This window comes from Rhinoderma darwinii, chromosome 6 (assembly GCF_050947455.1).
Source record: "Rhinoderma darwinii isolate aRhiDar2 chromosome 6, aRhiDar2.hap1, whole genome shotgun sequence".
NCBI classification, from domain to species: Eukaryota; Metazoa; Chordata; class Amphibia; order Anura; family Rhinodermatidae; genus Rhinoderma; species Rhinoderma darwinii.
The window spans coordinates 12,278,457-12,306,408 of NC_134692.1; the positions used below are offsets into that span (position 1 = coordinate 12,278,457).

The window sequence follows — 27,952 nt, forward strand, 5'->3', positions numbered from 1 at the left end:
CTCACTATTCTGCTGGTGGAGTCACTGTGTACACACATAGCATTACATTATCCTGTACTGATCCTGAGTTACATCCTGTATTATACTCCAGAGCTGCACTCACTATTCTGCTGGTGGAGTCACTGTGTACATACATTATATTAGTTATCCTGTACTGATCCCGAGTTACATCCTGTATTATACTCCAGAGCTGCACTCACTATTCTGCTGGTGGTGACTGTGTACATACATTACTTATCCTGTACTGATCCTGAGTTATATCCTGTATTATACTCCAGAGCTGCACTCACTATTCTGCTGGTGGAGTCACTGTGTACATACATGACATTACTTATCCTGTACTGATCCTGAGTTACACCCTGTATTATACTCCAGAGCTGCACTCCCTATTCTGCTGGTGGAGTCACTGTGTACATACATTACATTACTTATCTTGTACTGATCCTGAGTTACATCCTGTATTATACTCCAGAGCTGTACTCACTATTCTGTTGGTGGAGTCACTATGTACATACATTACATTACTTATCCTGTACTGATCCTGAGTTACATCCTGTATTATACTCCAGAGCTGCACTCACTATTCTGTTGGTGGAGCCACTGTGTACATACATTACATTACTTATCCTGTACTGATCCTGAGTTACATCCTGTATTATACTCCAGAGCTGTACTCACTATTCTGCTGGTGGAGTCACTGTGTACATACATTACATTACTTATCCTGTACTGATCCTGAGTTACATCCTGTATTATACTCCAGAGCTGTACTCACTATTCTGCTGGTGGTGTCACTGTGTACATACATTACATTACTTATCCTGTACTGATCCTGAGTTACATCCTGTATTATACTCCAGAGCTGCACTCACTATTCTGCTGGTGGAGTCACTGTGTACATACATTACACTACTTATCCTGCTCTGATCCTGAGTTACATCCTGTATTATACTCCAGAGCTGCACTCACTATTCTGCTGGTGGAGTCACCGTGTACATACATTACATTACTTATCCTGTACTGATCCTGAGTTACATCCTGTATTACACTCCAGAGCTGCAATTACTAATCTGCAGGTTGTCATTGGAAACAGTCAACGGCATTGCTGACATACACACCCTTAACACCTTAGCTGAGCTCCTATAATGCTAGTTTGTTCTTCTTACATCAGATTACGCTGTAATGCGGCTACATTTTAGCGACTGCGATACAGCCACAAGTGAGATCGCCATAGAACCCTGAGACAATCTATCTTGAGTTAACTTGAATCGCAGGGTTCCCAGTCTTGTTGATGTAATAGGAACGCTAAAATACGGAAGAATGAATGAGGCCTAAGGCTATGTTATCACGATAGATCAATTCCGGAAGAAAAATCTGACGTGGAATTGTCTGACAACCTGCGGCTGACCCTCGCGTTAATGTACGCAGATTAGCCCCATTCAGTCTGCGTGTGACGTTTTTCACATTGATTCCGACGTAAAAAATGGGTCAGAATCAGTGTGAAAATTCTGCTGTGTGAACAATCTAGACCGCCAAAACAGTCCGTATACTTAGAGGGAGTCTCAATGCGTTCTGTCTCCATGACTACCATAGCAAGCGGCAAAAAGAATAAAAAATAACAAAAATGATATCTATAAAATGTAAACACACCATGAAAACGAATATAGACAAAAAAATGGAGTGGTCACCAGAGCAACCAATCAAAACACTGCTTTTATAACTTGGCTATCAAAATAAAAGATTGGTTGCTATGGGCGGCCCCTCTTTTCCTCCACCAATATGATTATAGCTCCGGAGTGCAGTCTTTTTATACAACCTCAGCCGCAGATCTTCACTGTACAGACCGCGCATGACAGACCTGGAGAGCTCGGTAACGACCCGACAGCGCGGTGACGTCACACGTCAGCAACCTGGCACGTTTTGAATGTTCCTACGTACCTTCACGCAGAACGCAGGTCACGTGATTTCTGTCAATCAGCCCCTGCGGGGGATTGTGGGAAGCGTGGCAGCCATGATCAGGTGAGTACGTGATGATGAGGGGATGAGAGCTGGAGGGAAGGAGCCTGGCGGCGGGAGTGGTGAATTATATGATATACCGGGAGATATGAGATGTAGGTTCCTCCTCCGAGCCCTGTATTCATGACGGACACTTTTCGGGTGTGTTTTGACCCCTGATACAGGAGGAGATTTAGGCTGATCAACTGTCAGTATCTCATGGCCATTTTCCATTGGTGTCTTCAAATTTTCATCCATTTCCAGTCCGTCTGTATGTTCTTAATGGCCGTTTGACTTCCGTTTTGCATCAGTTTTTCATGGCCGTTAAACTGATGAATTTCATTGGTCAGGGCCTGTTCACATCACCGTTTGCTTTCCGTTCCGGGGTGTCGTGGAACCCTGCAACGGAAAGTGAAACTGAAACCACAGCTTCCGTTTGCGTCACCGTAGAGATCAATGGTGACGGAAACATTGCTAATGGTTTCCGTTCGTCACCGTTCCGGCAGGTTTCTGTTTTTTTCCGACAGAGTCAATAGCGCAGTCGACTCCGCTATTGATTCCGTCGGAAAACCGGAAACCTGCCGGAACGGTGACGAACGGAAAGCATTAGCGATGTTTCCGTCACCATTGAGATCAATGGTGACTGAAACGGAAGCTGTGCTGTCACTTTCCGTTGCGGGGTTCACCCGACGAAAACCCCCAGGCGGAACCTGAAAGCGAACGGTGATGTGAACAGGCCCTTAGCAGTGTTTCCGTCACCATAGAACATCATTGTTCTGAAAACGTCCGTTCAAAAAATGGCCATCACACAGCCGTTGAATGTAGCCTTATCAGTCGTTTACGGATGAACTTATAGGTCGGGTAAAAAAAAAAACGCCATGGCATAATATATTTGGCGCGCTGCCTTCCTTATGCCTTCCCATGCTTATGCTGCCTGCAACTAACTAAAGCCTGTTAACGCTTCGTAGTATGCATAAAAGTGTCAAACATGTAATAAATTTGGCGCACATGTACGTATTTTTTTGGGTGTAATTTGCGACACCGTCCCAGTGCCTTTGACTTATTAAATCCAGAAGTGCTCGATATCGCCCCCTAGTATGCGGTTGCTGCAAAAAATCCTTTTTCTTGCAAGAGCAGAGAAACCATCGGAGACCTCTACCCGAGAGAGCGGTCATTTGGATGCAGCCACGTGGCGATCTTCACAGGGGCGCTCGTTGATCCTTGCCTTTTAAATCTGGCGCCACTTATCTCAGGGACCCCACCGCTACCTGTTGTCCCCTCTCCAGACAGAGATCGTCTGCCCCAGTCACATTCTCCTTATGGTTTTCAAAGGGATTGTTGGGACATTGTATTACAGCTGTCAGTGACTTAAGCCAACTTCGTGCAGGGAGCGCAACTCGGGCGCCAGAGACGATGGCGGATTTTGTCCAACCCTTCTTTAGGGCTTCAATTGTAAACCGGATGTCAGGCTTCGTTCATATACACGCGTTGTCCAGGATTACAAAAACGTTGCTTTATTCCAGAAACAGCGCCACACCTGTCCACAGGTTGTGTGTGGTATTGCAGCACGGTCCAATTCATGTAACTGGTTCTAAGCTGCAATACCAGACACCACGTGTGGGCAGGTGCCGTGCTGTTTTTCTTAGGGTATGTTCAGTTTTAACGCCAATTGCCGCGATTGCCTAGCTAGCTGAAGCTGATTTATTACCACAAAACTGGGGAATATGGAGGTTAATGTGCACACGGATACGCCCGCCATGTTGCGTCAATACGGATTTATATTGAGGGACAAATGTTTCATAAAAATACGTCATCCAATGGATAAATGCTTTCTTTTTTTTTTTTATGTGGACGTGCATATTCTGATGCGTGACCCCAAATCTGGTCGCGTGCCCGAGGGCATTGTGTAATTACCTGGTGGAGACGCCTCGTGGATTCACAGGTTTGCTGGACATAAACGGCCTCCGCTGTTTAAACCGCCCGGCGATATTTTGCGCTCCTGCTCAGGTTGATAAATCAGTCGACTGTATTTCAAGTTAGAAACGTAATGTTTTTTTAACTTGCAGTCGGCCGAAATCAGAAAGTTGCAGCGACATGTCGGATAAACTATTCATGGAGCATTTTGGATCTGTTTTCTCATAGGCTCTATTGAAAACAGCTCCAAAAACGCCGCGAAAAAACGCAAGTTGCTCAAAAAACGTCTGAAAATCAGGAGCTGGTTTCCCTTGAAAACAGCACCGTATTTTCAGACGTATTTTGTTAATCGTGTGAACATACCCTAATACTAACACATTAACGTTACTGAAGTGCCCTAACAGTGAATAGACATTCCTTCCAGCCAGGACGCGATGTCTATTCACAATCCCGACACTTCGGTAACGTTTCTGTGGTACTTACACCAGAGCAAGAGTAATCTCGCGAGATCTCGCTGTAAATGACAGGTTACAGCGAGATTACACTTTGCTCTGCTGTAAGTACCACGGAAACGTTACCGAAGTGTCGGGATTGTGAATAGACATCGCGTCCTGGCTGGAAGGAATGTCTATTCACTGCCAGGACACTTCAGTAACGTTAATATGTCAGTATAAGACAGCACATAGTGAACAATGCAGTGTCACTATACGCTGACTAAATGAATGAAGTGCATGACGCTGATCGGTCACTGATTGGTCAGCGTCATACACTCCTCTGTACAACGCCCACTTGGTCAATAGTAAAAACACGCCCAGTTGTCTATTAAGAAAGTCATTAGCATAAAGCTGAATCGCTCCTAACGTGGTAAAAATAGATCGTTCTAAATAAAAAACAACACGGTCACCTACATTATAGCGCCGATCACATTATGTAGGAGACAGGACACTTATATAATGTGGTGACTGAGCCTCTTTAAGTGTCCAATATGAATGTGCTTTAACTGCATTTTGTAGAATCAAATTACACGGGGTGCGGAGGAGGGGCGGGGGCCGGCGAGGTATGAGCTGTGCTTCTCTTCTGGGCTCCATTTAGCATAAGGGGGGGGTCTCCTGCCGTTTTTTAACGGCCGTCGCACGGCTACATTGAAATCAACGCATGTCTATGGGGCTGTTCGCACGGCTGTTTTTTTAATGTCCTATTTTTGCCCATTTTCCCGAAACCCAAGTCAATGAGAGATCCGTGAAAACGGGTGCAAGTCGGCCATGAAAAACATCTGTTTTACACGGCCGATTTGACACCCGGTTGTGTGAATAAAGGACATTTCTCTATCCATTGTATGGCAGCTGAATGGTTAAACCAGCTCTCATTGTTGTCAATCAGGCACCCATATAGATAATGTGGTGGGGCACTAAGGGTGTGTTCACACGGCTTATTTTCTGACCTTTTTTGGGCCGCAAACGGCTGAAAAATCGGAAGCAGAGACGCCTCCAAACATCTGCCCATTGATTTCAATGGAAAAAACGGCGTCCAATGGGCCGTTTTTTATGCAGCTGTTTTGAAAAACAGCAGCGAAAAAGTGCAGGTCACTTCTTGGGACGTTTTTAGAGCTGTTTTTAATTGAAAACGGCTCCAAAAACGGCCGTAAAAACCGTTGCGAAAATCGTGAGTGGCTTAAAGAACGTCTGAAAATCAGGAGCTGTTTTCCCTTGAAAACAGCTCTGTATTTTCATTTGTTTTTGACTCGGCGTGTGAACATAGCCTTACACTAACCTCAGACTGACATTCAAAGTATATGGCTTCCCTCGCTCTGTATGCAGGTGGAGTGTGCTGGATTTTCTAGTCAGACCCCGGACAGTTAGGGTATGTTCACACGGCAGCCTCCGTTACGACTGAAATTACGGAGCTGTTTCAGGAGAAAACGGCTCCTGAATTTCAGACGTATTGGCAAGTGCAGGCGTTTTTTCGCTGCGTCCATTGCGGACGTAATTGGAGCTGTTTTTCCATGGAGTCAATGGAAAACGGTTCCAATTATGTCTCAAGAAGTGACAGGTACTTCTTTGCCGCGGGCGTCTTTTTTACGCGCCGTCTTTTGACAGCGGCGCGTAAAAAAAATGACCGTCGGCACAGAACATCGTAAAACCCATTCAAATGAATGGGCAGATGTGTGCCAACGCTTTGGAGCTGTATTTTCGGACGTAATTCGAGGCTAAAACGCCCGAATTACGTCCATAAATAGGGTGTGTGAACCCAGCCTTAAGGTCTTCTAGGGCTACATTCACACGAGCGTGACAGATTTACACGCGTAAAAAATGCAGGTAAATCTGCGTGTGCTTTGCGAGGGGCATGCGTTTTTCCACGCACTCACAAAGCACTTAATTATTATTTTTAAAAGAAATTGATGCACAAATTATACACCACACACAGATGTGCATCCGTGTGCAGTGCGCGGTTTTCAGGCACTCATTGACTTCAATGAGCGTGTAGGTGCGGGAAAACGCACCAATATAGGACATGCGGTGAGTTGCACGCAGCGGACTCTCGTGGCGTTTAAACTCCTGCATGTGTGAACGGCCCCATTGAAATCAATGGGTTCGTGTGCTGCGCGCAATTTCCATGTGCAGCACACGGATGAGATTCACGTTCGTGTGAATGGGCCCTTAAATGGCCCGTCCTGGGCCGTGTGAACGAGCGATTATCAATGAGACAGCTCGGCGCTCGTTTGCTCCTGTCACACGGAGCTATGGATGGGGACGAGCGCTCGCTACTCCGATCTCTCGTCCTCCTACATTTATCATGTCGGCAGCGCGTCTCCCTGTTTACACATGTGCTACTGACGGCAATAATATTTTTTTATTTTTAAGACGATACGATCAGCGGATGATTGGCCGTTTGCTCGTTCATCTGCTGATCGCTGCCTTGTTTACACAGCGCAATTATCAGCAACGTGCGTTCCGTGAACAAGTGTTTCCCCGATAATTGGCCGGTGTGAAAGGGCATGAAGGCTTCAGGGGTGCGTTTACACAACGGTTTTGGTCGATACAATGCCCAGATGTTATATTGTAGCACAGATAATTTGTTAGTTGGAAATCGGTCAGGTTCTGCAACTTTTTTTTATCCACTGCAATTTTAAGAAGTCTTCTTGCTGTCAGTGAATAGAAACCTTCATGTTTACTTATATATATATTTTTTTAAAGTTAAAAACCTATTCTGTCCCGACAGTACTCATATGACTGCTGGGTTTGTTACAATCAGGGCCAGGCTTATGTTGGATGGTGCCTTGTGCGGTATCTTCTCCTGGTACTTTCTGTTGCCGCTCCCCAATATGGTGTTCGGTCACGCAAGTTAATGCCGCCGTACAGGGAGCACATAGCCGCTCCATACATAAAGTAAACTAGTAAAAGCGCTATACAATGTCTGATGCTGCAATACAATTAATGTTAAGATTCATAGTGATCGCAGGAGCCAGGCCATCTATGGCATCACATTTAGCAGGAGTGACCACACAGGTCACACGTCCCTAAGGCCGGACCTGGCTGCAATGTGGAACTGTATCTCGGAAACCAGGACAGGAGAGAGAAAATTAAAGCAGATAATGGAGGTTGCCTGGGGATATAATAAGTAACCACAGAACAGCCAAGGAAGATGTAGTCGGCGCTAGCTGGGAGCGGAAATCAGGCTGGAGTCCATTAATAATCCCACAATCAAGACGTCATTGAGCCACGCGGGTTGCCATAGCAACTTGATCCACCCAAGAAGAGGAGCAAAAACTATGATGGGGATTGGGTGGCGTTTACCAGTGAAGATGTGGCCGCTGAAGGCGCTGCCAGACCCAGGAGAGGTAACAGGAAGTAGTTGTCAGAAAGCTACTTCCTGTCCCAAAAACTGAAGGCAAGAGACCATTTGATCACTAACTGGAGGATCGATTTAAAGTAGCACAAGCAGGAAATAGAACTATTCTATAAAATACTATTCAAGTATTAGGCCCTGTTCACACTGAGTTTTTTTGCTGGTGGAAAAAGGCAGATTTTGACCTGCCTGCACGCTGTTTTCCATGGCGGTTTCTCTGCCTCCCATTAATGTCAATGGGAGGTCAGAGACAGAAACGCCCAAAGAAAGGGCATGTCGCTTTGGGAGGCGACTGGCCGTTTTTTGCCGCGGTTTCGGGAAATAGTGGCTAAAAACTCCATGTGAACAGGGCCTAAGTGTTCATTTTTTTCCTAAAAAATGCGCTCCTCCCTTTTTTGAATAGTTAACTGCGCCTTTAGCAAACTTTTCATATGTCGTAGAGACTTATCAGAAGTTTTGATCCGTGGGGGTCCGGTTGCTGAGACTTGCGGAAGCGCTCAGGTGCGGACCCTGCATCTTTGGGTGTGATCGACGCTCCCTGGTGAGGATGAAGACGGTTCCCATAAAACGTCTATTATTGCGTCTTCAGCCTAACCAGGAGCGCCGATCACACCCAAAGATGCAGGGCCCTCACCTGAGCGCTGCCACACTTTAGTTTCAACGACGATGGGGGTCTCGGCACGTGGATCTCTCCCGAGTAAAACGTCTGATATGTCTCTGATACTCTTTAAGACTGGCATATTAAACGCCAGTTTTAATATATTCCCCCTTATAAGTTTGAGACCCCATTGCCTGTTTGTAGAATGATTGCCCTCCGCCTCGTCCTATATTTCCCCCTCGTCTCCATCCTGTGCCGTGGACTTGAATACTGAGTCGTGGCGTAGAATGCGCATCTGTTCTGCCTTTTACGAGCGGATGATCAGTAAGGCAGAGACGCGCGCCGCAGGTCCTCGCCGGCGCCGTGATGTGAAATGAGTTATGGGACAATTTACAATGGTGGTTATTTTTAATGGATCTGGAAATAGGAAGTCTGTGGTGAAAAGGACGGACAATGCAATCGGCTGTTTCCTTTCTAAGTATCAATTCTCGACGACCGAGAGGATGTGTAGCCATGATGTGTCTTCTATTCCTGGCCTCCTGACCCCAAATCTTTTTAGTAAAATGGGTCACAATGGTCACTTTTTAATGCTAAAGTCTTTTATTTATTTGCGAAGCGGTTGAATGTCAGCTATTGTTCACTGTTGTCAGCCATTTCAGGCTGGTGAGAGGCTGACTATAATGCGCTTCAATGAAAAAATAATAATACGACGCAGTTCAACAATTTCAGGGGTTGTTTAGGATTAGAAAAACGTGGCTGTTTTTTTCCCAGAAACAGCGCCACATCTGTTTTACAGGTTGTTTCTGGTATTGCAGCTGAGCTCCATTGAACGAATGGGTCTGAATTGCAATACCACACGCAACCTGTGAATAAGTGTAGCACTGTTTTTGAAAAGCAGCAATCCTGGATAACCCATTTATTATATACAAATTTTCAGACCTGTGACCGCACATGGCTCCGGTGGGACAATTCCATATATATTAAAGGGGTTTTCCGATAATTATTTATCACCTATTCGCAGGATTGGTGATCAATAACGCTGGAATCCCCTCTGATCATGAGCCCTATATGAATAGAGCGGTAATGGGCTAGCTCAGCCACTGCCCTGTTCATTTCTATGATGAAGATGGCACTCGGCAGCCCCATTCAAATAAATGGAGCGGTGGTTGAGCATGTGCAATATCACTCCATTCATAGGGGGCTCTCAGTTCTCGTGATCGGTGGAGTTCCCAGCGGTCGGACCCCCATCGATCAGATATTTCTCAACTATCCTGTGGTTAGGTGATAAATATTGATTATCGGAAAGCCCCTTTGAGGAATAGCTGTGCCTACATTTTCCCTATGTAAAATAAGACGTAATGAAGAGACGCCGTCTTAGGCTTCATGCACACGACCGTAGTGATGTGCACGGCCGTGATTTTCGGGTCGGCCGGCCGCAGAGTGTCACCCGCAATCCGCCTGCAAATCGAGGGCCGTGCACATGACCGCGTCCATTATTTCCTATGAGCCTGGACCGGATAACACGGCCATAATTAGACATGTCCGTCGTTTCTGCGGTCCGGGATCCTGGCCCATGCAAGGACAGTGGAAATCATAGTCGTGTGCATGGGCACATAGAAATGAATGGGGCCGTGGATTTTCGGGGGAATTGCGGCTGCAAAAGCACGTTTGTATGGGGCCTAACTGTGCATAGAGATCATCCCCTATATATCACTGTAATTGGCCCCTATAGAAGTTGATGGTGTTGGTATGTGGACTGATCGCTATCAAATTAAATTGAGCGATGCCCATGAGGGAACAAATTGTATTTCTGCACTGACTAGCCCCTATAGATCCTGCTAGTCTGGGCAAAAAAAGCACTTGTTGTGTCAGTCCACAAAAAGATTCTATAGGGACCAAGCCAGGGGGCTGTATACCTTCAATGCAGACTATATTAACCTGTCGGCGCGTTACGTTCATGCGTCGAGCTGACATCACACGGGCCAAGAAACTACCTACGTGTTAAGGAGTGGCAAGGCGGCTGCCAATGAAAAACGGCTCAAAAAACATCCCAAGAAGTGACATGCACTTCTTTGACGCGGGCGTCTTTTTACGCGCCGTCTTTTGACAGCGACGCGGAAAATGACACCTCGTAGGAACAGAACATCGTAAAACCCATTGCAAGCAATGGGCAGATGTTTATAGGTCGTAAAATGCTAGAATTACATCTGAAACCACTGCGTGTGAACATGCCCTTAGGCAACGTTCAGACGAGCGTCGGCAACCTCGTTTTTCACGTCTGAGGTGGACCCGTGTGGGACGCATTTTCACGGATCCCCCATAGACTACAATCTATGGAGAGTTGCATGACATGCAGGAAAATAGGATTTGTCCCATATTTTTTTTTCCCGGATCCTTTACACGCTCGGTTGAAACAACGGTCATGTGAACGGCCCCATTGAATTCCATGAGTCTGTGTGACGGCCGTGATATACGCTCGTCTGAATGAGCCCGAACTGCGGATATCAAAAAAACCTCTGATCTCCGGCATTTACCACTTCTATGCAGCAGTCCCGACATAGAGGTAGATCAAAGAGGGGATTCCCTGTTATGCAATCTCTTCCCCCCGCCCCCCAGGGTGATGATTGACAGGCTACTAAATATATGCTCGTTTTTTTTGGCTACTAGTAGTACGGACCTGTAGCTGTAATATGCTGCCCTTATATACGGTCACATATTAGGCTGACTGGTCCGATTTGAAAACACCTTGTTACAACACAAATGTGTAACCCAAATTTAAAATGATTGCCGAACAGCATAAAGGCTAAAAAAAACAAAAGGAAAAATAGTTTTGTCTACATCTCCTCCCCCCCATATTGGCGGTTGCTAAAAGTTGAACACTAACGTGTGTGTGTATATACCCAAAAATTGTTTCCTAATGCAGTACGACATGTCCCGCAACAAAACGGTCTAGTATGGCCGAGTCAGACTAAAAATAAAAAAGTTCATCAATCAGAATGTGGGAAAGCAAAAATTTGGTAAAAATTCTTTGGGCCCTAAAGGCCAAAACTGTCCGATTTGAGATGCCAGCAGCCTGGTTCATGGAGCGACATGGTGGTGCCCATAGTGGTGAATCCTCGGTGCTCAACACCCCACTTGCTGCAACGTTTTGATGCTTCTGTGGGGGGTGGAGCTAATATGTGTCGTGGAAGCGCCGTGGCTTGATCCACCTGAGGCCCTGTTCACACGGAGCTGTAGGCCATGTTCACACAGTTTTTTTTCAAGAATTTGGAGGCAGATTTTGACCTGCCTGCACTTTCTCTGCAGCGTTTTTTGGCTGCTGGCAAAAAAAATGCTGCGACAACCGCTTTCTTTGCCTCCCATTGATGTCAATGGGAGGTCAGAGATGGAAACGCGGTAAGAGAGAGCGTGTCTCTTTCCCCCCCCCGAGCGCTATTTTCTGCCCATTGAAATCAATGGGAGGCGATTTCGGACGTTTTGTGCGCCAAAAATCTCAGTGTGAACAAGGCCTTATGCAGGCAGAAAGCAATCTACCTCAGAATTCCTTCAGGAATATGGAGGTAGATTTTGCACTGCCTGCTCTTGTTTTTACCATGTTTTTTCGTGGTGTTTTTCGCTCATGGCCACTAAAGCTAATGCAAGAAACGCTGCAAAAAGTGCCCAGAAACGATCGCCGCAAGTTTCTTCCGCCTCCCATTGATTTCAACGGGAGGTCAGTATCCGAAACAACGGCAAGAAAGGACATGCCGCTTTTTCTTCTTGCGATCTGCCAAAAGCTGCCCAGGGGGAAAAAACTCCTCTGCTTGCCATTGAAGTCAATTGGGGGGCAATTTCGGATGAGTTTTGGTGCGGATTCCAACACGGTTTCTGCATCAAAATGAGTTCCAAAAAACTGTGTGAACTGACCTTTAGGTATGACTGACATGAGCAGCTTGTACTCCACCATACAGCACCGTCTTGACTTCTATCTGTCTTTTAAGTAGCGAGCGTGATCTGTAATTGCTGATCTGTGTTTGCAGCGTCTCTGGAAGCCGTGGCGGGTGCCATATACACTTCTACCCCCTGCCAACATACATTAGCCCCCTTCTAACTTACTAAGAATAACGCGGCTCCCCGCAGTAGGACAGACTCCCACGTATACTTTTAATGATCGCATCTCCCAGCCGGGCTTGTGATTGCGATCCGCATGAGAGAACTCCTCGCCACTTTTTGTCAGATTTGTCGCAGGCTGACAGGTTTATACTTTCTGACGCAAAGCATTATGGGACAATATTCCAATACAAAAACGCTGTAATAAATGGAGTTGTATTATCCCGAGTTCTCGTTAATGTTGTCGCTTTGGGTTTTCGGGGCTGAGTTACTTTGTAACGCAAGAAAAGTGTGATTAAATCAAAACTAGAAGGGAACTGCACGGTTACAGGGAGGACTGATGCATTCCAGAGGAATATATCTCATGGCTCTTGACGCCTGTTGATGAAAAGCCGCGTAGAAAATCAGCACCGGGCAGGGTGACACATGCCGAGCGGGAAAATCCACTTATACTTCTTAACAAGACAGTATACACCTAATTTAGCACCGCATCACAGTGCTGCCCGACAGAATGTATCACATTATTCTTTGTATCATTACACGTGTCCTCGTGATGGCGCCTCTCCGTTTTTTTTTTTGAGGTTTCAGGTGATGGAATGGAACGGTTGGAAATGTTCTCTATGGAGCAGGATGCGGATGAGTGGACTGTCGCAGCGACCTACATTTTAATATTTTTCTGTTTGTGTAGCAGGATGGGGGAGTCACGGAAGCGAGCGCTTCAATCCTACGTCGACCGCTTACTAAAGCTCATCGAGTTCAATGTTGCTACTGAGGATGGTAAATAGATGAATGTCCATTTCCACTTCTACATGACAACTTCACTGGGGAACAAAACTTTCCAACGTTCGCAGTCATTTTGTTACAATTTGTTTTACTGACTTTGAGTTGCGTTGTTTTCTTCTCCATTCACACCTAAAGCTAAATTCAGAATACTGATGGTTTCCTGTTACCAGAGCTCAGAAAATAGTTACACAGTTAAATCTAAGCAGATGTCTGTCATATGGGGCAGTATTATAGTAGTTATATTCTTGTATATAGGAGGCAGTATTATAGTAGTTATATTCTTGTATATAGGGGGCAGTATTATAGTAGTTATATTCTTGTATATAGGGGGCAGTATTATAGTAGTTATATTCTTGTATATAGGGGGCAGTATTATAGTAGTTATATTCTTGTATATAGGGGACAGTATTATAGTAGTTATATTCTTGTATATAGAGGCAGTATTATAGTAGTTATATTCTTGTATATAGGGGGCAGTATTATAGTAGTTATATTCTTGTATATAGGAGCAGTATTATAGTAGTTATATTCTTGTATATAGGGGGCAGTATTATAATAGTTATATTCTTGTATATAGGGGCAGTATTATAGTAGTTATATTCTTGTATATAGGTGGCAGTATTATAGTAGTTATATTCTTGTATATAGGAGCAGTATTATAGTAGTTATATTCTTGTATATAGGGGGCAGTATTATAGTTATATTCTTGTATATAGGGAGCAGTATTATAGTAGTTATATTCTTGTATATAGGAGCAGTATTATAGCAGTTATATTCTTGTATATAGGGGCAGTATTATAGCAGTTATATTCTTGTATATAGGGGCAGTATTATAGCAGTTATATTCTTGTACATAGGAGCAGTATTATAGCAGTTATATTCTTGTATATAGGGGCAGTATTATAGTAGTTATATTCTTGTATATAGGGAGCAGTATTATAGTAGATATATTGTTGTATATAGGGGCAGTATTATAGCAGTTATATTCTTGTATATAGGGGCAGTATTATAGTAGTTATATTCTTGTATATAGGAGGCAGTATTATAGTAGTTATATTCTTGTATATAGGGACAGCATTTTAGTAGTTATATTCTTGTATATAGGAGCAGTATTATAGTAGTTATATTCTTGTATATAGGGGGCAGTGTTATAGTAGTTATATTCTTGTATATAGGAGGCAGTATTATTGTAGTTATATTCTTGTATATAGGGGCAGTAATATAGTAGTTATATTCTTGTGTATAGGGAGCAGTATTATAGTAGTTATATTCTTGTATATAGGAGGCAGTATTATAGTAGTTATATTCTTGTATATAGGGGGCAGTATTATAGTAGTTATATTCTTGTACATAGGAGCAGTATTATAGTAGTTATATTCTTGTATATAGGGGGCAGTATTATAGTAGTTATGTTCTTGTATATAGGAGCAGTATTATAGTAGTTATGTTCTTGTATATAGGAGCAGTATTATAGTAGTTATGTTCTTGTACATAGGAGCAGTATTATAGTAGTTATGTTCTTGTATATAGGAGCAGTATTATAGTAGTTATATTCTTGTATATAGGGGGCAGTATTATAGTAGTTATATTCTTGTATATAGGAGCAGTATTATAGTAGTTATGTTCTTGTACATAGGAGCAGTATTATAGTAGTTATGTTCTTGTATATAGGAGCAGTATTATAGTAGTTATATTCTTGTATATAGGGGGCAGTATTATAGTAGTTATGTTCTTGTATATAGGAGCAGTATTATAGTAGTTATATTCTTGTATATAGGGGGCAGTATTATAGTAGTTATATTCTTGTATATAGGGGGCAGTATTATAGTAGTTATATTCTTGTATATAGGGGCAGTATTATAGTAGTTATATTCTTGTATATAGGGGGCAGTATTATAGTAGTTATATTCTTGTATATAGGGGGCAGTATTATAGTAGTTATATTCTTGTATATAGGGGGCAGTATTATAGTAGTTATATTCTTGTATATAGGAGCAGTATTATAGTAGTTATATTCTTGTATATAGGGGCAGTATTATAGTAGTTATATTCTTGTATATAGGGAGAAGTATTATAGTAGTTATATTCTTGTATATAGGAGCAGTATTATAGTAGTTATATTCTTGTATATAGGGGGCAGTATTATAGAAGGTAAATGGCTGAATAGGCTGAAATGTAACCTCTTCTCTCTCCTCATACACGTTACATTACTTAGTATGGGAAGACAATGAGCACAGTTTTTGTCATTAACTTGTAAATGTCTGCATTTTGTTTCATCTTAGATGTTCCTTTGAGACTAATGTATTAAAAAAATCTTGGTCAGATAATCTTATCTGTGTCCTCCGTATTCTTTGTGTCTCTTCTGTCGTCCTTTCCCATTTACAGATTTTATCCAGGTTGCTCAGAGTTTTGAAGCTTCTAGAAAGAAATGGCAGCAGGCGGAGAAGGAGCTGAGACAGAGACAGGAGTCTTTTCTGCGGTGTGAGATTGAGCGCTCCGCGCTGCAGGTGAAGCTGAAACATGCCCGCAATCAGGTGGACGTGGAGATGAAGCGTCGTCAGAGGGCAGAGACCGAACTGCAGACTGTGGTAATTGAAGGGGGTAACTTCTCTGAGTAATAGAATCCATAGAGGACAATTCCTTTAAAAAGATATACTATGGTATTGCTATTATCTCAGCCATTGCTGCGGGATGGCAGCTTTCAATCACAGTCCTCCCGCGAGTGATGACGCTGGCACATCTTCTGTGCCCACGTCATCGCTCTGCCATATGGAAGATGGAAGATTTTGTTTTAAGCGATTTATATTGATATTGAAATCTGTCCTGGAATGTTCTAGAATCTATTAATGTATTTATAAACAGGAGCGTCAGATGCAGCTGATTGGGGAACTGATTCAGAGCGATGGTCAGCCCCCGGTGCCCATTACCGACTCTGTTTTAGCTTTCTTCGGTGGACGTCGCTCCAATACCGCAGCCCGTAGTGTTGGAAACAGGTACAGTATATGAACATGACCGCTTGAAAACGTGGGGGGAGAGATTTCATCACATATTTGCTGTCTGATGTAAACTCAATGAAGCTTAATTTCATTCAGTGGGGGCTGTAAGAGTCTGTAGGTAGTGACCGTCCCCTAGTGGTGGCTTCAGACATAAAGAATTTTGTCAGCTCTCCTGGGTGGTGTAGTATAGAGGATGTGTCTGCCCTCCTGGGTGCCTCCTGCATGGCCTAATAGGCCCCTGGCTGCCATGGCAACTTGTCGGCGTTCGCGTGCTGCTGATGGGTGACAGAGAGAGCTACCTCCGTCAATGTATTTAAATGCTGCAGTCGCTATTGACCGCGACATTTAATGGGTAAAACGGCTAAGATTGAAGGTTTCTTCAATCTCAGCCGTTGCAGCGGAGCCCAGCTGTCAGTCACAATTGGGCTCCCATGGTGGTCATGCGGGCACAGCTTCTGTGCCCACACGATCACGTACATGCATGTGGGAATGCGCGAACAGGCCGCATTCCGCCACGTACAGTTACGTGAAAATGCGGGAAGGGATTAATTGGGTTATCGTCTCAAGGCAGCCCCCACTTAAACATAAGCCAGACCAGGGGAACGCATTAGTATTACATTCCGGACGTTCATATGTAAGGCTAACCACGTAATACGCAGACGGGCTTGGTCTGCTCTTAGCGGCTCTCTGCATTGGCTCCTTCTCCCTCCATGGTGTGTGTGTGTGTGTGTGTGTATATGTGTATATATATATATATATATATATATATATATATATATCTATCTCTCTCTCTCGGACACAGCCCAAGGGCAAGGGTGGTTCTGTTTCTGGAAAAAAATGTGGTTTTTTTTCAAATTTTAGACGACTTTTTCGATTTTTGAATTACGTTTCCCTTTTAATATATAGATGTCCTATATGTGTGCGATAAGAAAAATGTGTATATATTGTTTTCTATTGTCAGGTTGTCCATGGTAGACGAGTCCTGCGGTTCGTTTCTGTCAGACATCAGCTATGACCAGACTGAAGATGACCTGGTGAGCCCGGCGGCTCTACTGTCGCTGCTGTTTGCTGAACAAATCGCTGTGTAAACTTCTTCCATCTCTGCCCTCCGGCTGCCTGGCCCCCCCTCTCGTATGTTAAGGGTGGCTTATAGGACCCATGTAAATCGGTTTTGTTTCTCTTACCAACGCCATGCCCTTGCTCTCTTCACTTTTCTGACAACTGGTTTATATTTATTAATAAAATAAAACCGCAAAATCTCATTCCATCCAATTTAAATGCTAATTTCTGTCCCTTTCGGTGTAACCGGGAGTCTTTCGCTGAGCGTTCAGCCGAGAAAGGTCCCTGTGGGGAGTCTTCTCCCCCCTCCGCCCTGTGTAGCGCTCCCTCCCTGCTCTCACACTGCGCTCCTGAGAATACATCCTGTTTGTAATTTTCTTTCCTTAATGCTTTTGAACCGTCCAGCGCTGCCTGCGGTGTCTCCCAGAGGTGGCATTAATATTTAGCTGGCTCGATGGCTCTGCTGCCTCGTGCTGGCGGCGTTTAGGGTTGTGTCGCACATCCCGGGCGCCTACACATCTATCCGGAGGAAAGTCTCCACCGTCCAACAACCGGTGACCCCTTTTGCCCCACGTAGAAGACTTCGGTGCGATAAAGTGTCGCTTTTATATGGCGCAGATGTTTCCTTTGGTAAACGTTTCACGGGAAGAAACTCAGTAAAGATGATTTTCTCCCCCAATGAGCAGCCAAGAACTACTTTGGCTAGTGAACAGTATGGATCAGCGAGGCTCTTATGAAGCAACATCATACGAGAAATCGCATGCCCGATGCAGCAAGACGTATGGCTACAGGGAGGAGGCGGGGCCAAAGCGTTGAGTACCTCCACTCACCAGTTTCCGAGAATGTAATCGGCGTCATTGTATTAATTTAGCGTTGAGGGAGACTCATTGAAAAGTTCGCCCTAAATATTAAAAGGTCCATGATGCGTTGCAGTAAACGTTGCATTCAGATTGTCCCTCTAACCTAGCAGATATCCTGTATCGGGCCCGTGGTGCATTGTGGTAGTCTTCCTGGGTGGAACCATGATGCTTTGCTGTGGATATTGCATATAGACTTCTTGCCTGGATGGGTCTTCTGCCTCAGGACCATGATGCATTGCGGTGGACTCCGCTACCTAGGTCAGGCCATGATGTTTTGCAGTGGATGTATCATGTAGACTAGCCTTGTGCCTCAGGACCATGATGCCTTGCAGTAGATATTCCTCTAACTGGGGGGGGCACCTCGATGCTTTGCAGTGGATATTGCATGTAGACGTCCCATAGCCTGGGTGGGTCTTCACTTTCACCTAGGTGGGACCATGATGCTTTGCAGTAGATATAGCATACAGACTTGGGTGGGTCTTTTGCATCAATTCTTTGCTGTCGACATCACATTCAGACCTAACCTGGGCGGAGCTTCTGGCCTGGATCGGGGAGGAGAACCAACCAGAGCACACTCCTAGCTCACGGCAGCCAGCGGTCGTATTTTTTTTCCACTAAATACATAGAATGTAATTCCTTTACTTCTCCTTGACTCAATTTAAGCTACGTCCTATTTTCTTCTCCACTCAGATCTAAAGCTGAATTCAGAATTCTGCTGGGTTTCTTTTACCGGAGAGCAGTGCATTATGGGTGCTCAGATAGCTGTTGCTTAGGTAAATCTAAGCTGTGTTGGGTCACGTGTCTGACAGTGGGGTGGAGCTAAACTGCTGTCTGTTTCCAAGGACGACCAGCAGCATTTTGACAGCAGGCATGTATATAGATGGAGAGAACATCAAATTATTCCCAATAACTTCCTCAACTCTTCATGTAGATTCAACCTGTGACATGTGGTTTATAGCGGATTAGAGTCCATCACTTGACAAGTTTCCGCTGAATCACGTGACGCCAATGTTCTCCGAGTCGTCCTACATGTATTATAAGATTCTTATTTTCCTCAGGATCTGGATGAACTTTCAGTGAGACCTGTAAAGCTGAAGCCGCGAGAGAGGAGGGTAAGCCTAAAGCATTCAGGGTGTACATACATACATACATACATACATACATACATACATACAGTGAAATTCCATTCATCCAGCATCTGATCATCCGGAATTTGGTATAAAATAACAAAAAGAGTACAACCCTCGTTACCAATCTTCCTCGCCGACACTTCCTTGGTCACCCGCCGATCTCCACACACATGATCTCTACCACCAATCACTGACTCCAGTGGTCACGTGTGGAGATGGGTAAATACCGGCGGGGGAGCAGGGAAGTGTCGACAGAAGGATTAGTCACGTGTGTATTATTCAGTTTCCTATTTTATGCCATTATCAGCAGATTGCAAAAAATTTTAAGGGACTGGAAACCCCCTTTTTAATATTTTGTTTTGCCTGTTCTTCTTGAACGGTTCTCTGCCCTCACTAGTGAGTTGTTTTTTGTTTTTTTACTCCGATAATCCAGAATATCTGATAATTCAGCACCAACCAAGCCCCTTTAGTGCCAGAATAAAGGAATTTCCTTGTATATGTATAAAGCGTGTTTTATTACACGTCTAGTATAATTTCACACCGTATGTATCTGGCTTTTATCAGCCGCTATAATCTACTGTGTAGATACATCAATTACACAATGTAAATATTCGCTTCCATCGTTCGTCCTCCTCGCTCTGACACGTGGGGTCAGATGTTATTAATACCAGAGACCAGACAAACCGACTTCATTTGTCAGCAAATTGCCCGGGATCAATAAAAAGTTCATTATTTGGATACCAGGCGGCTGCAGGTTCGGCAGAAATTTTTAATAAATCATCGGACAGGTATTAGTGACGTTCCTCTGCCCTGTCTGCGGGCGCCCTCTAGTGGTCAGTAATGAACCTGCAGTACTGCTGATAGTACAAATGTGTTATTGAACAGAAGAACCGATCAGGACTAACTCCTAGGTGAGCAGAAGAAATGATCAGATTTCCCCTATAAAACCAGGACATGGCCAATGTGAATTTATAATAAAATGCCATGATTTTGCCCATATCATACTGGTAATTGGCTCAGTCTGTGCTTTGCTTTCTAATGCTGCAAACTGATGGACTCTTTCAAGAATGTGGGTGTCATTTTGCTTCCCTAGGTGGATGACCATCCCTAATGGCAGCAATGGGGCACTTTGTCACCCAATACCCTGAATGCCATCTAAATCTGAATGGCTATGTAGTTACATCCTCTCCCCAGACCTCCAGCTCACTCTCTCCTACTTTTACGCCTGTGTTAGGGTCACATTCGTTACCGCAGTTCTGTACTTTTGTTCATGAACCAGGAGGATCAGGATGAGCTCAGCTTTAGATTCAGGAGTTCAAATAAATATATTTTTTTTTTAGGCATGAATTCTGAACAATTTATGGGGTTCCCTTGGACCAGCCTAATACCTTGCTTTGCCTTTCCATCTCCCTCGTAGTTATGGGTGACTTGAGCCGATTTTCCAGCTAACAACTGTTTTCTGTCTCCGCAGCGCTCCTCGCTCGCTCCGCTGATCGCTCCGTTTGTGAGGAAGCCTCGTCCGAGTTTAACTGCTGCTATAGTAAATGAGAATGTGAGTGACCCCGCTGTGTACAGGGTGTTTGTATATTGTAGAATGTGTATTAGGCTGTGGTCACACACAGCAGGAAAAACAGCACCGTTGCCACAAATCACAAAAATACAAGGAGGGAATGGGGTACAACATGACGGCAGGATCAGACTACACAGGGTTTGTTTGTAGTCGTAACCATGGAGACGCATAGCTCTGCATAGGAGTTGGAGATACAAAACTAACTTCATCCAGACTGCTGGGTTCTTATAGACATGGCGACAATTTTCAGAAAAGTTGTGGATCAGAAAAGCCAACTGGTTAAACACGCAGAATAAACCGCACGTAAACGGGAAATCCGCATCAACAATCCGCAAGTAATGCAGATTTAGAAGGCGTCAGATTTTTTTTCCCGCCATGTAAACCTATCCTTACATCCAATCATCCATATCGTGGAAGGGGTTGTTTCTTCGGAGACATGCCCTTTCAGAACGGAGGCCATTCAGATGAGTCTGACAGAACAAAAAACACTCCGTCCTGGTTCACAGCGGGGGGTCACGAGTAGAGGACCCCACTCCGACATCTGTTTATCCTGATACGGCCTCTGGACAGGGGTTGTATTTGTGAAACAGACTCCTTAAACCTACAACATAGATATTACCGGGACTTCGCCTGTTAAAGGGAAGCCTCAGTTGAGAGATTTGATCTGTATTCCCTATATACCCCTATCCTGTCTGTAGGGTTTCCTGTAGGTGTATGTATATAGCTCTTCCCCCGCAGCATCGGTTGCAGGTACTAAGATATATTATCCTTGTTCCATAAATGCGACAGACGTGACATTTTCAGGTGTTTGCATGATCCATCGTTACTGTAACATCTCCTATTTGTCAATTACTCATCCTATTAGAAGCTGGCGCTCTGTAAATGCCATACACACAGTCATTTGGCGAGTCTGGGTTTTTGTCATCTGTCCAGTTACAGCTTAGTAGTTACTGCAGTCCACAATCTATTGACTGCTAAAATTCCCAGTGACTAATCCTCGATATACATCGCAGCGCAATTTACAGAGTACGTGACTCTAGCGAGAATCCCCTATCTGCCGAAGACTAAGAGTGCCATCTACTGGTGGATACCGGGACTGCAGACCGGTTAGCTTATCATATTACTCCATTTTGTTTTCTGTTACACCAATGGAAGTAAATGCAGAATACTGAACTATCAAAGCTGTAAGAGCACTTAGGGGTACCTTGGCTTCAAAGAAAAGGCTGTCATGACACACAATTTGGGGTACCGCTACAGGTGCTCGCACATCTAACTGGAGTATATACACACATATATACTGTACATCTGCAATGTAGGAAATTACTTGTAAATCTCTATTTCTATGTGTCTGGTCTGATGGGTCTGGGGCATGCAGAGGGTTATAGTCTTCGCTGGCTCACACTCTAAACGGGCACCCTGCCACATAAGAAAGCAGAGATGTAATAAGGTGTGCTGCTAACAATGATTTTATGGCATTATATGGGGAGATCTCTCTACTATAAATTATCTGGAAGGTGAGATATGGGGAGCTGTTTGTTGGGAACATCACTTTGACTCCTTGACCCTGCAGAGCCGCTCCTTTGTTAAGGAAAGAAGTACTGTATAAGATGTTTTGCCCCTCAGGAGTCTAGGAAAGCTGGGTGACAGTCCTTTTGAGAGCTGTACTGGTAAGTGTCAGTTGTCATCCAGCTTTCCCAGAAACAGATCAAAGTAAAATCGCTGTATAGTATTTCTACGTTCCTGGGAAAGCTGGGTGACCAGGTTAATGTCTATATTAGCGTTCCAATGGTGGCTATATTGGTTGTCACCCAACCTTCCCAGAAATATAAAACTTCTATACAGATATTTTTGTTTTATCAGTTTCTGGGGAAGCTGGGTGACAATCCTATTGAAAGTTGCAATGGTGACCGCATCGCTAGTCACCCAGCTTTCTCAGAAACTGATAAATAGATTTTTTTTTTTTTTATCAAGGGTAAATTCACACGTAGCGTAAATGCTGCATATTTTCCACAACGGGAAATCCACCGCATAATACAGTAGCAGCAAAGTGGATGAGATGTGAAGAAATCTCCACGCGCTGCGTAAATAATGAGTGGAAAAAACGCAGTGCGGTTTTTTTTTTTTTTTTTTTTTTTTTTTTTTTTTCATCCGCAGCGTGTCAATTGCGTTTGTGGAATCGTTGCTTTTATGTTGCAGGTTTTCCCCATTGAATTTAATGGGAGGTAAAACCAGCAACAAATACCAGATGTTACGATTTTTACGGCGGAAAAGCTTCGATTCCGCTACAAAAATCGCAAACTCTTCGCAAAACATTTATTTACCCAGAATTCTGTGTTTCTTCGTCCAGTCTGGACTCCTGGGATGACGTTTCGTCCCATGTGACCGCTACAGCCAATCACAGGTTACAGCGGTCACACAAGATGAAACGTCATCCCAGAAGGTCAGCTGCAGTGCGCCAGAGGGACGCATCGCCATGGCTACGTAAGTGACTTTTTTGCAGAGAAACTGCACCACAATTTGGTGCGTTTTTTTTCGGCCAGAATTCCCTGCACCGCCCCGGGAGGATACACGGGCCATGAGTAAGGACTCGGCTAGCGTTCGAAACGCGTAGGCTACCTACCCCATTGAAAACTCTCTGCACTTCAGGACATCTTCATTCTTTCTCCCTTGATCCTGTTTTAAAATCGATATCATTAAAACTTGGAAATAGTTTCCTTTTAACCTCTCAGCGCTGGATCCAACTTCTCCTGTTCATTTGCAATGACCGCTCTCCACTCTGACCAAGAGATCGCCCCGATATTAACACAGAACTCCCTAATAGGGTGTATGGAAATGGGTTTTCTAAGCTGGACACCCCCTTTTAATGATGGGTTTTAATGGGATCTAGGCTTCCGGTGCTTTGTAGCTGGTGCTGTATACGCTGTTCTGTCTCTGTGTGGAGCAGCGCTGTGAATAACAACAACTGTAGTGTGGAGAAAGGATAAAGAAGGGATGTCGCTTGTTGTAATCCTCTATTACAGGTCAGTAAGCCGAGGTTGGCAAGATAAAAGGATTTGACCCGTATCCTGCTCCTCATCGCCGCCTCTGATTGGTTCTCTGGCCTCGTAGATTGCCGTTGTATCAAGAACAGTATTTTTTTTTTCTTCTCCCTTGTTAAGAAGCAATGAAATGTGTTTTGAAAGACGAAGAAATTGATTTGGAACTTCAAAGTAAACTTGGCGTATGCGCGGCGGTGGAGGTTTCATAAAGGGGATGGTTGAGGGGCTCTGAATAATGTTAATGAGATGCCGGACGGAGAATGCCTGCTCCTCATTAGGCCCGTGTTACACTGTAGAAAATAAAATCAAACAAACCCATTTGCAAATAATAATTTAAAAGCCTCATACCGGTTTGTGTATGCAGCTCCTTTGCAGATCTATGCGTCTCCATGGTTACAGACTACAAACATCTGCCCCATCTTTGGGTTAGCAAGAAAAGGGGAACCGGAGTTGAGTAGCAAATGACTCCAGGATCAGACTACACAGGGTTTGTTTGTAGCTCCCACATAGGTCTGCACAGGAGCTGTAGACACAAAACGGTAGGATTTTTTAAAATTTTATTTAAGAATATTCGTAAAGTTTCTTCATAGATGTAGAGTCTGATCCTGCAATCATATATTACTCCCTTCTTTTTTGCTAACCTACAGACAGTAGAAGAGGAGGCAGGTCCCCTGCTATATGCAGCTTGCAGTTTTCCGGATAGGTGGGGGTTTTAGAGGTTGGACCCCCCCCCCCCCACCACCAATCAGACATTTACAGAGTGTCCAATAGATATTCCATATATATCTCAAGTTATAAGCCCCTTAAAGGCAACGCGTTTTAATTTTGGCTGTCCGTGATTGATCCAGCCTTCTTTGTGTAGGGATTACTGCCAGTTGAAGGAACATTATGGCCAAAGCTGAAACCCTGTTTTGCCTGAGTGGGCGGAGCATGACACTGTCCTTGGTGTGTCATGCACCGCCCCCCTCAGAACCTGCAATAGGCATAACACAGTGATTCAGCTTTGTCCGGACTGTTCCTTTAATAATTATTCTGTGTTTTTTTTTATCCATAATCCAATCTCTGCCCTCTCGTAATATGTTGTTTGCAGATCAAGGAAGCTATTATTGCAAGAACCTCCATGCTGTTTACAGACTCCGGTCCGGTCCATGCCACGTCCACCGTTGAGTCTGTACCACGGCGACGATCGCGCAAAAGTAGAGCTTTCTCATGTATGCAAGGTAATTCTCCTGGAGTTCTGCTGAAGACGTTCTGACTACACGGCATACAATACAATTCCTCTAATCCACCGTCCAGTGGTCTGGAGATTCTGTATGTCTGACATTTATGGCAGAGAGTAGTTGGGGGTGTCTAAGGTGGTCTCCGACCCATCAGTCATTTAGGACGTATCTTGGTTATGCCATAAATGTCTAAGATAGAACCCCCCCCCCCCCCCCCCCCCCTCCCCTCCTTTTTATGCTTTGCTATTTTTCTTAATCCTCATTTGTTACTTGGAAAGACACGCAGTTTGTATACTTGTTTTCAGACCAGACATCTGGGTTACCCCAAATTAATGAGGCCGATCTAGAAACTGAACCAGAGCTCCCTCGATCAAACCACGAAGCACAAGTCCATGTTTTCTTGTCCAAAACGGTGAGAACCAAAAGCTCTACAGGTAATGAGATAATATATCTAAAAAGGTATGTCAGGAAAATGATGATGCATCAGTCCCGCAGTGTATTTCACCTTTTCAACGTTATTTTAAGATTTATATATGGAGTAAAGTAAATCTACATAAAAACTTGAGTCACTGTGTACATACATACATTACATTACTTATCCTGTACTGATCCTGAGTTACATCCTGTATTATACTCCAGAGCTGCACTCACTTTTCTGCTGGTGGAGTCACTGTGTACATACATTACATTACTTATCCTGTACTGATCCTGAGTTACATCCTGTATTATACTCCAGAGCTGCACTCACTATTCTGCTGGTGGAGTCACTGTGTACATACATTATATTACTTATCCTGTACTGATCCTGAGTTACATCCTGTATTATACTCCAGAGCAGCACTCACTATTCTGCTGGTGGAGTCACTGTGTACATACATTACATTACTGATCCTGAGTTACATCCTATATTATACTCCAGAGCTGCACTCACTATTCTGCTGGTGGAGTCACTGTGTACATTATTACTTATCCTGCACTGATCCTGAGTTACATCCTGTATTATACTCCAGAGCAGCACTCACTATTCTGCTGGTGGAGTCACTGTGTACATACATTACATTACTTATCCTGTACTGATCCTGAGTTATATCCTGTATTATACTCCTGAGCCGCACTCACTATTCTGCTGGTGGAGTCACTGTGTACATACATTACATTACTTATCCTGTACTGATCCTGAGTTATATCCTGTATTATACTCCAGAGCTGCACTCACTATTCTGCTGGTGGAGTCACTGTGTACATACATTACTTATCCAATCCAGAGGAAAAGAGGCAGCACTCCAATATTATAAAGATCCAAAATTTTTATTCACCCAACATAGAGGCAACGTTTCACCTTCCCATTGAAGGCATTTTCAGAGCTTGAAAATGCCTTCAATGGGAAGGTGAAACGTGCATATTTGGGGTTTCATGTCAAGTCTCCCCTGAGGATAGCACACTCACTGCATGCTACGGCGCAGCACCTATATTTAGCTTTTTCTTACATTACTTATCCTGTATTCTACTCCAGAGCTGCACTCACTATTCTGCTGGTGGAGTCACTGTGTACATACATACAGTAACTCCACCAGCAGAATAGTGAGTGCAGCTCTGGAGTATAATACAGGATGTAACTCAGGATCAGTACAGAATAAATAATGTAATGTATGTACACAGTGACTCCACCAGCAGAATAGTGAGTGCAGCTCTGGAGTATAATACAGGATATAACTCAGGATCAGTACAGGATAAGTAATGTATGTACACAGTGACTCCACCAGCAGAATAGTGAGTGCAGCTCTGGAGTATAATACAGGATGTAACTCAGGATCAGTACAGGATAAGTAATGTAATGTATGTACACAGTGACTCCACCAGCAGAATAGTGAGTGCAGCTCTGGAGTATAATACAGGATATAACTCCGGATCAGTAACACACATGGTTTGCATGGTTGAATACACACTTGTTGTTGTGTGACAGCTGCAGAACGTATTTTGTATTCATCTTTATTTTTCCATGCTGAATTCTGTCTGCAGATGATCCGTGCTGAGCAGTGCTATGTGTGCGGCCAGAAGACCCGATTTGGGAAAATGTCTTTGAAGTGCAGGAACTGTCGGATTTTGATACATCCTGAATGCCGTGACTTCTGCTCTAAGCTTTGTCCTTCTATCTCGCTGCCCTCTCAGAACACCGCACCAAAAAAAGGACAGGTGACCCTCCCCCACCAATATTAATGGGGGAGCCCGGAAAGATTTCGCTCAGCCCCTCTCTGTGGTCAGAATTTAACCTTTGATGTCTGTGAAATGTTTGGTGTCTGATATGTCATGTTTACAGGTGCTGCTGACTGACTTTGCCCCTGCAACCCCTCCAATGGTGCCCAGCCTGGTGATTCAGTGCGTAAATGAGATAGAGAAGAGGGGTCTAAATGAGGTACAACTATCATGCATGTAAACCGGAATCTAAAGTCCATATCCATCGTGGATCGCTTCTCTGATTTTCGGGTTCAGTAGGAGCTGTATAAATCTATGCCGTGAGCTCCCCCTAGTGGTGGCTGCAGATCGTCACATAACATTTAGGCTATGGCTGTAAGACTGCTCACGATGTGACATGTCCCTATGTCCTTATGTCACTGCATGCAACATCACTGGGACATATACAACGCACAGGAGAGCGAAGGCAGAATTTTAGAGTAAAGTTTAAGGGGTTGCCCACGCACAGACAACTGATCACCTATCCACAACATAGGGCATCAGTATATGATCGGTGGGGTCTGACACCCGGACCCTGCACCGATCAGCTGCCTCCGGAAGGGTATGCAGTATTTGGAGCCGGAAGCATATGGCTCAGACTAATGCGTAGTGGCCGTACCGT

General features: G+C 44.2%; 1 protein-coding gene across 6 annotated transcripts in view; it reads left to right on the top strand.

The window, feature by feature from the left end:
- The first annotated feature begins 1,884 nt into the window (after positions 1–1,884).
- Positions 1,885–27,952, top strand: part of LOC142655237 (rac GTPase-activating protein 1-like) — a 31,101-nt gene continuing 5,033 nt past the window's right edge. Inside the window, exons 1-11 of one of the 6 annotated variants that reach the window (XM_075829132.1) lie at positions 1,885–2,019; positions 13,134–13,219; positions 15,611–15,813; positions 16,088–16,218; positions 17,183–17,255; positions 19,199–19,252; positions 20,742–20,822; positions 24,969–25,098; positions 25,404–25,510; positions 27,118–27,291; positions 27,416–27,511. In XM_075829132.1, the coding sequence (XP_075685247.1) occupies positions 1,925–2,019; positions 13,134–13,219; positions 15,611–15,813; positions 16,088–16,218; positions 17,183–17,255; positions 19,199–19,252; positions 20,742–20,822; positions 24,969–25,098; positions 25,404–25,510; positions 27,118–27,291; positions 27,416–27,511 (1,230 nt within the window). In that variant the 5' untranslated portion in view covers positions 1,885–1,924. The other 5 variants (XM_075829131.1, XM_075829134.1, XM_075829133.1 and 2 more) reach the window with 5 other exon arrangements.